This window comes from Pteropus vampyrus, unplaced genomic scaffold (genome assembly GCF_000151845.1).
Source record: "Pteropus vampyrus isolate Shadow unplaced genomic scaffold, Pvam_2.0 Scaffold64, whole genome shotgun sequence".
In the NCBI taxonomy this organism is placed as follows: domain Eukaryota; kingdom Metazoa; phylum Chordata; class Mammalia; order Chiroptera; family Pteropodidae; genus Pteropus; species Pteropus vampyrus.
The window spans coordinates 4,421,181-4,434,103 of record NW_011888845.1 but is presented as its reverse complement, the minus strand read 5'-3'; the positions used below and the strand labels follow the sequence as shown (position 1 = coordinate 4,434,103).

The 12,923-nt window shown below is 30.3% G+C and overlaps 1 protein-coding gene across 1 annotated transcript in view; it reads right to left on the bottom strand.

The window, feature by feature from the left end:
• The window catches only part of EYS (eyes shut homolog (Drosophila)), a 143,736-nt gene that overhangs the window by 54,053 nt on the left and 76,760 nt on the right, over positions 1–12,923 (bottom strand). Inside the window, exons 3-4 of the mRNA XM_023531214.1 lie at positions 5,771–5,964; positions 4,759–4,886 (exon numbers count right to left, since the gene is read on the bottom strand). Coding sequence (XP_023386982.1) covers positions 4,759–4,886; positions 5,771–5,964 — 322 coding nt within the window. The remainder of the gene's footprint in view (positions 1–4,758; positions 4,887–5,770; positions 5,965–12,923) is intronic.

Genomic DNA, 12,923 nt, shown 5'->3' with positions numbered 1-12,923 from the left:
AAAACAGTATGAAGATTCCTCAAAAAATTAAGAATAGAGCTATAATACAACTCAGCAATTCCTCTTCTAGGTATCTACCCCCCAAATTTGAAAACATTTATTTGTAAACATATATGTGCACTTATGTTCATTGCAGCATTATTTATAGTAGCCAAGAAATGGAATCAACCAAAATGCCCTTCAGTGGATGACTGGATAAAAAAAAAAAAATGTGGTACATTGGAATACTACTCAACCATGAGGAAAGATGAAATACTGCCATTTGCGACAACAGGCTGGAATGTCATCCCAATGAGCGAAATGTCAGATGGATAAGAACAAGAATCATATGATTTCACTCATATGTGGGATATAAAACAAAAGAAATATGAATGAACAAAATAAACAAACAAAAACAAAATTGTTGTAATTGACACAACGACATTATGGTGGTTACCTGAGAGGATGAGATATGGGAGGAGGTTGAAGAGAGTAAGAGGGTCAAATATATAATCACAGACTGAGACTAAACTTTAGGTAATGAGCACACAACATACAGAAGATGTATTATAATATTGTACACTTAATAATCTTATTAACCAATGTCACCTCAATAAATTTAATTACAAATATGAAGAAAGAAAGGAAGAAAGAAAGAAAGAAAGAAAGAAAGAAAGAAAGAAAGAAAGAAAGAAAGAAAGAAAGAAAGAAAGAAAGAAAATATGTAATAAAATGAGATTAATGGTTTATAAATATTTTTAGTGTATTAATTTGAAAGTTTTTAGTTGTAAATAACATAATCCTAATTCAAATACTAAATTGATGCAAGATTTATTGGTTGATATGATCAAATTGTTTAGAGGAAGTCTTAGCTTTATGCAGAGTTGGATCATGGTTCTATTCATTTTTAATCCTCTCAACCCTACATGTATTTGTATTTCGGCTTTATCCTTTGCAGGATTTCTTCATGGTTATTAGACGGCCGCTGACAGCACAGCCACCCGCTTGCTGCAAGAGTTTTTTAATACCACTGTAGAGTTTGACTATTTCACTTTCCTTTAAAACCTCTAGCAGAAGATTCAGTGTCACTCAAGTGCAGACTTTCTACCAAATGGTCAAAGTATTAAAGGGCAAAAAAGTGTCTAACAACCTTAAAATTATTTACTTCCTAGGGCCAAGTAAAAAGTGAAAGAAAAAAAAAATACCTTGTCTTTCACTTAAGTAGATAGAGAGGACTAATGGTGGAGAAGAATGGAAAGAATTCCCTGGTTACCTTTGTCCCAGTTCTGTGTCAAGTCCGGGTGCTGGAAATGTACAAGGGTTTCTATACCAAAAAGACAGTACTATGTGGCCAATGATGACTCTTGAGCTTGGACCACCACTGTGGTCATACAGTTGTGTGGCTGCTAGGTCTTATGCATTTGAGAGTCATGAAACTCAGAGCACAGCCTTCCCTTGTCATCATATTATAATTATATTTAGAGTCAGTGCTGCCTCCTAGCAGATAAATCAAGGATTCTTCTTCTCAGGAGCCCATAGACAGGTAGATATTCAACCTATTTCAGTCTCTGAGACTATCTTTTCCTTTTTCACATGCTCTAATGACACTGATCTCTCCTTTTCAGCATAATACTCTCTAATGTCTTTATAACTTATAATTTATTATCTTAATCTTACACACATTGCATTGGGTACTAAATAGTCTCCTCCGGATGCTTTCTCTTTCTCTTTCTCCATCCGTACTTCAGGATGCTGACCAGTGGCTTCTGCCTGGTCCTACTAATGTGTTGCACTAGCAGAAGGTCAGAAGGTGAGAGGAGAATAGGTCATGAATGGGATGGAAATCTGGGCAGAAAATTCTGTTTGTATATTTCAACCTACAACCTCACCTTACGTTCATATACATAAGTTAATACTTCATGTCAAAATGTTCTTTATTATAGCTACAGTTCTAGTTTCTATTAACTGCATTCTTAGCTTGCTTTTTCAGCATAGGGAAGGGAAACAGTTCCCCACTGTTTCTAAACCCAGAATGATTAATTATATATTTTTGGTTTCTTTTAATCTTCCCATATCCTTTAGTTTTTACATTCAACTTTTCTAAATTTCTCTGAGTGAGTCATCCCTTTCCTGGCAGAACCTTAGCTGATTTCCTTTGAATATTAAGAGAAATCCTTCAAGTGTTCTTTTAAATATATATTTTTTAAAATTTTCTACAATTATTGTATCTCACAAACTTCATTTATTTTCAAATTATTAGCCAAAGTATTGAAACCTCCAACAAAACATCCTTCAGTAATTTTGGGAAATCATCAGAGTTGTGTTCTATATCTCTGATAAATACAAAATATCAATGATCCCTTTTCTTTTTCCATCAGATTCTACTTGATCACAACCTACTTTCAGCAACACTGCTCTTGATACTTCACTACTGTTACTTACTATTCTTAAAAATAAAAGTTTTGTGCCAAATGTCCATAGACAGCTAACTTTCAGTTCTCCAGGTATTAAGGAAAATGCTAGTTTGTAAAAATTAACTCCTTTCTAACACTGTTTTGCTATGGTCACTAAGTATCAAACAAGTTATCACAAATATTATTTACTGTCTTTCTTGCGGAGGCAATTTTGTTTCAGTTAGTCTCTCATTTAATCATAGGAATTTAGATCTAGACTATATGTTCGAACGGAGAAGCTGATATCACAATCACCTTTCTACTCTTCTATTTTACTCTTTCCCCAACCCCCAAAATTTTGCTCCCAGATTCAGACTAGAAGTCTAAATACTTGGGTTGATGTGTTTAGATATAGTTGGGGGAAAAGGTATAGGAGGATTTTCTGCATCGATGCTGTTTGGGCTCTGCCCATCTTAATCGGTAGTTCTCAAAGTATGGTCTTCAGATCAGCAGCATACACATCATTTGAGAATTTGTTAAAAATGAACGTTTGCAATCCTCACCCAAAAATTACTGAATTATAAATTCCAGAGTCAGGAAACAATTATTTTTATTTTAAATAGCCCTTTAGGAAATACTAATGCAATTCAAGTCTGGCACAGCTAAAGTGTAAGAATTACTGACCTAGAAAAATGTACCTTCTGAGACAGCAATGCACAGAAAAATCTTTAACTTAAAGTCATTTATGTCAAATGGCTTTTATTTTTCTTATTATATCCCATGAATCTCTTAATCTCTTTTGAAAACAAATAAGACTTCAAGACTAATTATTTGTCATTTTTCCAGCTTCATGTTTTACTAATTTACATTGACAATATTCCCATTACATCATCTGAGTTAGCAAATTTTTTTGACTGCCAGTGATTAGTTTGGGAAATGAGATGGGAATCGGGGCTGAAAATTTTGTTTATTTATTTCAAATTTTTGCCACATCTTATTACTTTCTGAGACTTTTGTTTTCACTCATCATTCATTTTAGACTGTGTTATTTCTGCCTTGTTGAAGCAGTTTTGTTTTTACTTTCCTGTCTCTTATATTTTACCCTCTACTTATCAAGAGTCTAATTTACCCAAAGGAGGAGATAATATTTTTAATAAGTAGATTTGAGATGAGCACATATATACCAAATTCTTAAAGAATGTTGGCAATCTCAACAATTAGAACACATATAGTAGCTCATATTAATTTCATGAGTAAGTTTACTTCCAAGTTGTTACAACTAGCCTACCTAATTGACATATTTCATCCACCATGGGGAAATCAAATTTGAATTTCTATAATATCCATCCAATCTAACAACATGTTTAATGAAGCATTCCATATAAACTCCATTATTTTAAAATGAAATCTATTAATTAATAAAAACAATCAACTGATGGATGGCAACAATGCATCTGGTTACTAGTTTTCCTTTTGATGATAAAATTTAAAATGAAGCCTTTTAGACAACCAGAATATTGCTATTAATAAGGACCAATGTTTCTTAAAACTTATATTGAATCCTTTGAAATTGATGAAAACACTGTTCATTGTACATTTGTGATGTCTATGCATGTCCTCTTTTTAATGTGTTTTAAGGTTTTCCTGTTCCACAACTTTTAATTTTCTGCTTTTATGACTATTTTAAAAGTTGAGCCTGCTTACTGTCCTTCAATGATGCCCAACAGAACTTACTTTAAGCAGTCAGATAAAAGCCAAGCAAGTGTGAAGAGTACAAATTGTACTTCTTAATGGTGTGAGGAAGTATCTATAAAGCTGTTTAAGATGGACTAAAATTATAGGGCCAGATAACTAGGTCACTTCTGTCATTTGTAAATGGGTAATTTTTAGCAAATACTTATTTAAATAAAGCTCTGCTTCCTAAAAGTTTGCCTAAAGACCCTAACTAGGAACTATTAGCTAAAGTCTGTGAGTTGAAGGAAGAGGTGGTTACTCTATACTTTCAAAATATAATATTAACATTGTATAATAGAAATAGTTTGTAATAGAAATAGTTTGTGGGTGCTTATATTTATCTCTTTTTTCTAGACCCTCAAATACTATTTAGCTGTTATTTAAAAAATCTTCATTATAAAACAAAATATATGTTTTACAAAGATATGCCCAAATTATGTCTCAGAGTTTCTTAAATATTTATTTCAAACAAATATCACAACAATTAAACAACCCATAAAATGTACATTAAGTTTATATTTTAACTTAAAATGGAATATTACATATCATTAAATAAAACTTAAGCTCAAAACAGGACATCATTTTTTTGTCCATATGCCTTTAAAAATTAATGTATATTTATTTAATAAAATAGGAAGTTAATCAATTATACCTGCAATGATAATTGTGCTCATATTTCACATACGTGGTATTATTCTTGCAAGAAAATGATTCATGCGGTATTTGAAGTCTCTTAGAAAGTTTGCCTGTAAATATTGGTGAACAGATGCATACGGTACCCTAGAAAAGATTAAAAAGTATTTTTTGTAAAAGTTTTAGACATTTGAAAGATAAAAAATGATTCTTATCTGAAAATTATTTTCATAAGCATGTAGTGGAAGGTTTCTGTGAAATGATGTAGAAGATTATATTTTCCAATATGTCACAACAATGTCTCCCATTTCAAACACTCTTTCTATTATGTGAATTCAACACTAATTGAGAGTTGGGGACCATATTTCCCCCACTTGAATGTAAACAAGCTCTTACTATAGATAAAGTGACACTCTGTGGCTTTTAAATCTTGCTTTAAAATTCCTTACAGTGTCAGAACACAGCTGCCACTCTGTGATGAAGCCCAAACCATACAGAGTAGTTATATTTAGGGTTTTGGCTGACAGCTACAGCTGAAGGCCTAGTTGACAGTAAGTAAAGCCATCAGACATGTGAGTAAGAAAGGCTTTAACATACAATATGAATTCATATCATGAATTAAAGTATGGATATTACTAAGATGAAAAGGTAGTAATTTGTGGAAACTACTAAATTATTTTATAGTATTTTTTATTTAAATGTTTAGATATAGGAATGTCAAATAATCAAATAATTTTTTAAAATTTAAAAAGCAATAAGTAAAAATAAAAATTTATAAAATTACAGTGTTCACAAAGGAGAATTTTGGTTTAAGAATAAAAATTAAAACTGAAGAGTGTTTTTGAAATTGGGGTTTCTATTTAAATTGAGAAAAATTAAAATAAACAGGTAAAGTAGCTTTTCCGATTTTCCTGAGTTTGAAAATTATACTAGGTTAATAAAAATTGTAATTACTTGTGCTTTTGAAATAGTTCAGTAATGACAAAAAAAATATTTTAAAACCATTTCTTGTATGCTGGATTCAGACTTACATTTGGAATATCAATGCATTCAGCACCATTCTGACACAGTATTGATGAACACTTGTTGACATCAATTTCACAGCCTTGATCAAGAAATCCTTCTTGGCACTCACAGATGTAAGCAGAATTTTTATTTTGGCAAATTCCCCTTTTCCAATCAGATGGAAAAACACAGTGTTCTATTGACTCTTCACAGAATGGACCTTAAAAGATCACACGCATGCACATACAAAAAGAAAATATTAACATAGATATGGAGCAAAATTCATTATTAAAAAAGTCTCTAGAGTTCATGGAATCTTTTTTAACAGATTTTCATGGTATAATTCATGTATCATAGAATTTGTCCATTGCAAATAAATAATTTAATAACTTTTGTAAATATATAGAGCTATTCAACCATCAGCACTATCCAATTGTAGCACATTTCCATGACTCAAAGAAAAGCACCATTAATCATTCTTTCTCTATATATTTATTTGCCTTTACTAGATATTTTTTATAAATGGAATGGTACACTTTTTACTTTTTTATTGAGATATAATTGACATTTAACATTATATTAGTTTCAAGTGTATTACATAATGATTCGATATATGTATATATTGAGAAATGATCATAACAACTCCTGTTAGCATTCATTACCATACATAGTAACATTTTTTTTTTTCCTTGGGGTGAGAACTTTGTCTACTTTCTTATCAACTAAAATTTATGAATAATGAATTCACACCAAGTATTTGAGTAGATATATATTTTCATATGTCTTGGACAGATTCCTTCTGAGGTGTAAAGTAAATTCAGGTGTAACTTTTTAGAAACTACCAAACTGTTTTTTCAAAGTGGCTGTGCCATTTTACATTTACACCAGCAATGCATGAGATATTCCGTTTCTCCACATTTTTTCTAACATTTGATATTGTCTCTCATTCTAGTGAGTGTGAAATAGTGGTTTTAATCTCCTTGTGGTTTTAATTTGCATTTCTGTAAGACTAACAATTTTTAACATCTCATGCAATCATTAGCTATTTGCATATCTTCTCTAATAAAATTTCTATTCAAATATGTGGACTATTTTAAACTTGTTTTATTTATTTTCTTATTATTGAATAGTGAGTGTCCTTTGTATATTCTGAATAAATTCTGAATAAATCACAATTTTATTATGATTTATGTGACTTGCAAATATTTTCTGCTTGTCTTGTCCTGCCTTTTCTATTCACTTTCCCAGATGGTGACTTTTGAATAGAAAAAGTTTTCATTTGGTTAAGTCCAAACTGCCAACTTTCTGTTTTATTTCATTAAGTCCAATTTGTAAACTTTCTTTTATAGATTCAGTTTTATCATGTTTTAGATGTAATAATTGAGAACATTTTGCCTAAGCAGTGGTCATAAAGACTTTTTTCTTATGTTTTATTAGAAGTTTTATCATTTTAGCTCTTACATTTAGATCTCTGATACATCCGATTTAATTTTTTGTATGGTGTGAGATAAAATGTCATTTCATATACACACATATATGTATGTTATATATTTATATATACTTTCTTACATGACATATCATTGTCCCAGCAAAATTGTTTAAAAAGACTCTTTTTTATCCATTTAATTTCCTCTTTCACTATGGTTAATTAATTTTAGAAAATCAATTAACCATAAACATAAGAGTTGATTTTCAGACTCCCAATTTTTCCCTACTGGCCTATATACCTATCCATATGTAATAACACACTGTCTGGATAAATGAAGCTTGACAGTAAGTTTTGAAATTGGGCAGTCATTAAACTTTTTCTCTTTTCTCTTTGCAGTTCTATTTAAAGTTTTGTATGAGTTTATCAATTTCTACAAAAAAACCAGCTGGAACATTGATAAAGATTTCAATGAATTAATAGATAAAATTGGAAAGAGTTACCATTTTAACAATAAGGAGTTTCAATCAATGAGTATTCAATATCTCTCAATTTATTTAGATATATTTTCATCTCTCTCAGCAATGTTTTGTAGTTTTTAGTTAAAGTCTTGCATTTAATAAATTAAATTGATATCTAAGCATTTTACCCTTTCCATACTATTATAAAGGAAAACATTTTCTTAAATTTATTTTTGGAATTGTGTTGCTAGTATATAGAAGCACAATTCCGTTTTTGTATATTATCTTGTAAACTGAAAACTTTATAAACTCAATGACTAGTTAATAGTTGTTTTTTTTTTTTTGATTCCTTAGGTTTTCATATGAAATTATGGCACATGTCAAAAAAGATAGTTTTACTTCTTCCTTTTCAATCAGTATATCCTTATATCACTCCCCATCAAACAGTCTAGAACATCCAGTACAATGTTTACTAGAAATAATGAAACTGGATATCACTGTCTTATTCTCATTCTTAGGGAAAAATCTGCCAGCCTAACACCATTTGTATGATGTTAACAGGTCAATTGTCACAGATGCTTTTTATCAGGTTGAGAGAGTTTTGTTTTCTTTCTAATTTATTTAGAATTTTTATATTAAATGTCTGCTGGATTTTGTCAAATAGATTTTCTGCATTAACTATGAAGTTCATGCAATTTTGTTCTTCATTCTAGTAATATGCCATATTACATTATTTTCAGATGTTAAACATATCTTGCATTTTAAGGGGCAGGGAGAAATCTCACTTCGTCAGAATACAAAAATATTTTTATATGTTATTGAATTTGGTGTGTTCATATTTTGAGGATTATCAATGTACATTCATAAATGTTATTGGTTTTTAATTTTCTTATCTTGTGTCTTTGCCTGGTTTTGGTATGAGGCTTATACCAAAAATAAATACATAAATATTTAAAATGTGTTCGAAAGTGTCTTCTCTTCAATTTTTTTTTGAAAAGTTCATAAAGGTTAGTTCTAACCCTTTAAATATTTGGTAGGTCTGTACAGATTTTCTATTTTTTCTTGAGATAATTTTAGTAATTTGTATCTTTCTAAGAGTTTGTCCATTTCATTTTAGTGGCAATTTGTTGGTATATGATGTTTGCAGTTTTTCTTTATAATCTTAATTTGAATGGTCATTAATGATATCTTCACTTTAAATCCTGGTTTCGTTGATTTGTATCTCCCCTTGCTTTTTCTTAACAGTCCAATTAAAAATATGTCAATTTTGTTTTTCTCAAAATACAATACTTTGTTTTTTCAAATTTTTCATCAGTTTTATACTTTTCCTCTAATCACACAATTTCCTTTCTTTGCAGTTCAGTTTGCTCTTTTATTTTTCTAGTTACTTAAGATAGAAGCTTAGGATATTTATTTGAGAATTTTTCTTTTTTAATGTAGGAATTTAGAACATAAACTTCCTTATAAGCATTGTTTTAGCTACACTCCATAAAATTTGATATGACGTGTGTGTGTATTCCATTGTAATTTCTTCTTTGAATCAGGTTATTTTAGAAATTTGTTTAATTTCCAAATATTTGGAGATTTCTCAAAATTTTTCAGCTGTCAATTATTAATTTACTTTTGTTAAATTGGAGATCATGTAATGTACGATTTTGATTCCTTTGTTTTATGGTCCTGGTCATTTGTTTATTTGTTTATCAACAGTAGAGTTGAAAAGTGCCTGTTTGGTACTTGATGCAATGCGAGAGCAAGTGCCTCCTTAAAGTTTGTACACTAGGAAAGACAATTGTCTTCCTTTGGTCCCAATCCTAAGATCATGTGAATAGAATAAATAAAGTAGTATATTAAGGCTCAAGCCTGGGAGTTCCACTACAGTGTTCATAAGACCTGAATCAGCATGTGTTTCATTGCACGGTTGAGAGGACTATGTTTGACATGTTGTCATTAGGTGCAGTATAACGGCAATAAAAGGTACCTACAATAGTGATCTGACAACCCTTGCCATATCTGTTAACTTCAAGATTTCAAAAGCAAAATTGACTCCTTTTACTTATTGTTGGCCTAAATAGAGCTTTGGACAATTTGTATGTACATGTTGAAGAGATTTGAACGGAGAAATATCTGTCTTCCTTCTAAATATGACATACGTGTCCACCAAGAACTATCTACAGGTTTTATGAAGTCATTGTACTTCAAATTCATAAACCTGTCAACCAATTTACTATATAACCTAAGGCTCACAAGTATACATGTTTATTGGAAAAAAAGTTTTATATAAAACTCATTCGTTATTATGTAAATAAGAGCAACAAGAAAATTTTGCTCTGAAGAATTGTTACTTTGCAACAGTATGCAAGCTTAAAAAGCCCTACTTAAAAGACATGTGTTAATGGATTTTAAGTATGAAATATGTGCTAAATTCTAAAATACGAAGACATAAAGATAGCATAAAGCTGAGCGACTACACAATTGGCATTATTCTATTAAAATAACTGAACCTCTAATTTCAAGATATGACAGGAAAAAATTATTTTGATGACACAAAGAGGAATGAATGTGTATTTCTCAACTTTGTGATATATTTGTCCTATTAAATAACTAAATATAGAGTATAACATTCAATTATATTTAAGATATAATCGCTCGTTAGCTTAAGAAATTATTTGAATGATACTACTTTAATGTATGAAATGCTTGACATTTCCATGCACACTTTTTTGATTAAATCCTTAAGATAAAATTTGGATTTATAAAAGGACTTTATTATTCAGTGTTATATTTGAATTTTCTTTTAAATAATAAAAAAAAAAAACTAATTTTGGTAGAAGTTAAGCAACTTGCAACATGTCACACAATTGGTTAATTAATATCACATTAGTAATAAAAATTTGTGCATTCTATATAATCTTAATATGACTGCATGTTATTTTCACCACAACATAGCCCATTCGATTAGTTCTGTAAGGAAGGTAGAAGACTCAAATGACATTTGATTGTTAGCATTAGTAGAACATTCCTACTCTAGGATACAACAGTATGTTGTCCAGCATTGTATGTGGAATATATAAAAGACAGATAAATAAGTAAAATATTTATTTGGCTTCTTCTGTAAACAAACGAACCAATAAAAAATTCTTCCACCATATAAATATATTTTTGTGGATATTTGTGATGGAAGTTTCCAAAATAATGCACAAAATAAAGTAGTGAACAGAGAAATATGCATTTTTTTAGCATTTATTTTTAAATAATTCACATAAAGTTAAAAGGACAGTACTAAGAGATCCTATGTATGGCTACATCTTATGCAACTATCATGTAATATCTAATCTAGAAAATCATAATGAGTACAATGTGTGAATATAGTTCTGCATCATTTTATCATATGTACAGTTTCAGGTAACCACCACCTCTATCAAGATACAGAACCATTTTATCACCATAAATATTTCATTCATGCTATATCTTTATAGTTTTACTTTTATACCTTTTTCCTCTAACATTTTTAGCTACTGACAACTATTAATTTCTTATCCATTGCTATAGGTTTGTCATTTCAATATTGTTATATAAGTAGAACCATACAATATGTGGCTTTTTTTTTGAAATTGACTTTTTGTTTTTAACTTATAATGCCCTTGAAAAAATTTAAGGGCATTATGGACTTAGTTTTGCTATGGGAAATAAAGGGAAACTTTGTACAAACTTGTTGCAAAATAGAATGGAATGGCGGCGCAGAACCAAAATGATCAGAAATGATCCACCAAATAGTGAAGAAAAAGTCAGCCACCAGAGAGTTAGCTGTTATCTCACTAGTGACAACCAGATTGGTTTTTGGAACACTGCAGCAGAGACAGTAAAGTTCGCTTATTATTCCAAAGGCTACCTGCACTTCCTTTATGTGTTCTAGCTAATGGGATCTTAGTAGACATAATGGGTGGCCATTCCAAGTCAAAGCCTTTGAGTAATAAAACCCATTCTTCCATCTCTCACTCTTGCACTGGCCACCTGGAAGCCACATGTTCCAGTTGGTGTATGTAAAATATTCCAGCAATCTGGATGGATTCTGGAGTCACAAATCGGGGAAAATCCATACTGTAGAGGTACCAGACTTTCAATGACCTTTGTGTAAGAAAATCATTGAGTTAAGGTGTATTTATTCAATGAACATAATCTGGCCTAGCATTATGACTATGAAATATTTTACCAAAATTGAGGTTCTGCCATAACAAAAACTTAAAACTTGTGGTATTGGCTTAATGAGGGGTAAGCAGTGAGAAAATGTAAAAGCTTTTAAAAGATGATGATTTATGTTATAAAGTATCACTTAATGTAACTTTGGAAGAATTTGAATCCATGATTTTTTGATAGCTATAGAAGAAGAGGTCGGAATACAAATTTAGTCGAATGTTTCAGTTGCTATTTACTGCTTTAGGCAAAATATATAAAATAGATACGCTAGGGACTATCTTCAAATACAGAAAAATATATATGTTGAATATATTATATAGGGAACCAATATTAGAAATAAAAGTGAAATGTGACTATTTTGGGCATAGACTGGTGTGGACTAGAGTATATGGGTTCTGTTTCTATTTCTTCATTTTATTAAAGTGTTTGCCTGAATCACCATGTGAAAATAAATCCCTTTATGTCAAAATATAGGCCAAATTAAAAGCTTGTTCAATATAAAAAAAAATTTCTTGGGGGTTAATTGGAAGGTTGGTTGTTCCTTTTTTCCTTTTTGGGTTTTTTAAATTCTTAGGGCCCTTTTTCCTTTCCGGTTGTTGTTGATTTTGATTAAATTTCCCCTTTTTTTTTTTTTTTTTTTTTTTGGGCGGTTCCCCAAGTTAAAATTAATTCTTGGAAAACTTTCAGGGAACCTTATTTTACCAGTTTTAAAAGCCATAGCTATTTAATAGGAACAATTAGTCAAACTAAATTTAAAAATAGTAAATAGCTCAAGAAATGTTGCCATACAGAAAGAAATAAAGTTAACATCGATAGTTCAGATTCTATAGTCATTTAAATTAACATAGACTTGTTAGCTTTATTTCAATATAAATTAAAATATAAAAACATAAGTCATTACTAGTGTACAAGAAGTAAACATAGATGAAAATGCAAACTTTGAACGAAGTAGCAATTTTACACAATTAACCTGAGATACTTTCTCTTTGGAAATTGTGGGGTTAAAACAACAAATGATTTCATTGTCACTAAAATGCATATGGGCATCTACTACAACAATGTGTTCTTCAGTTCATCACATATGTTGTGCTTTTTAAT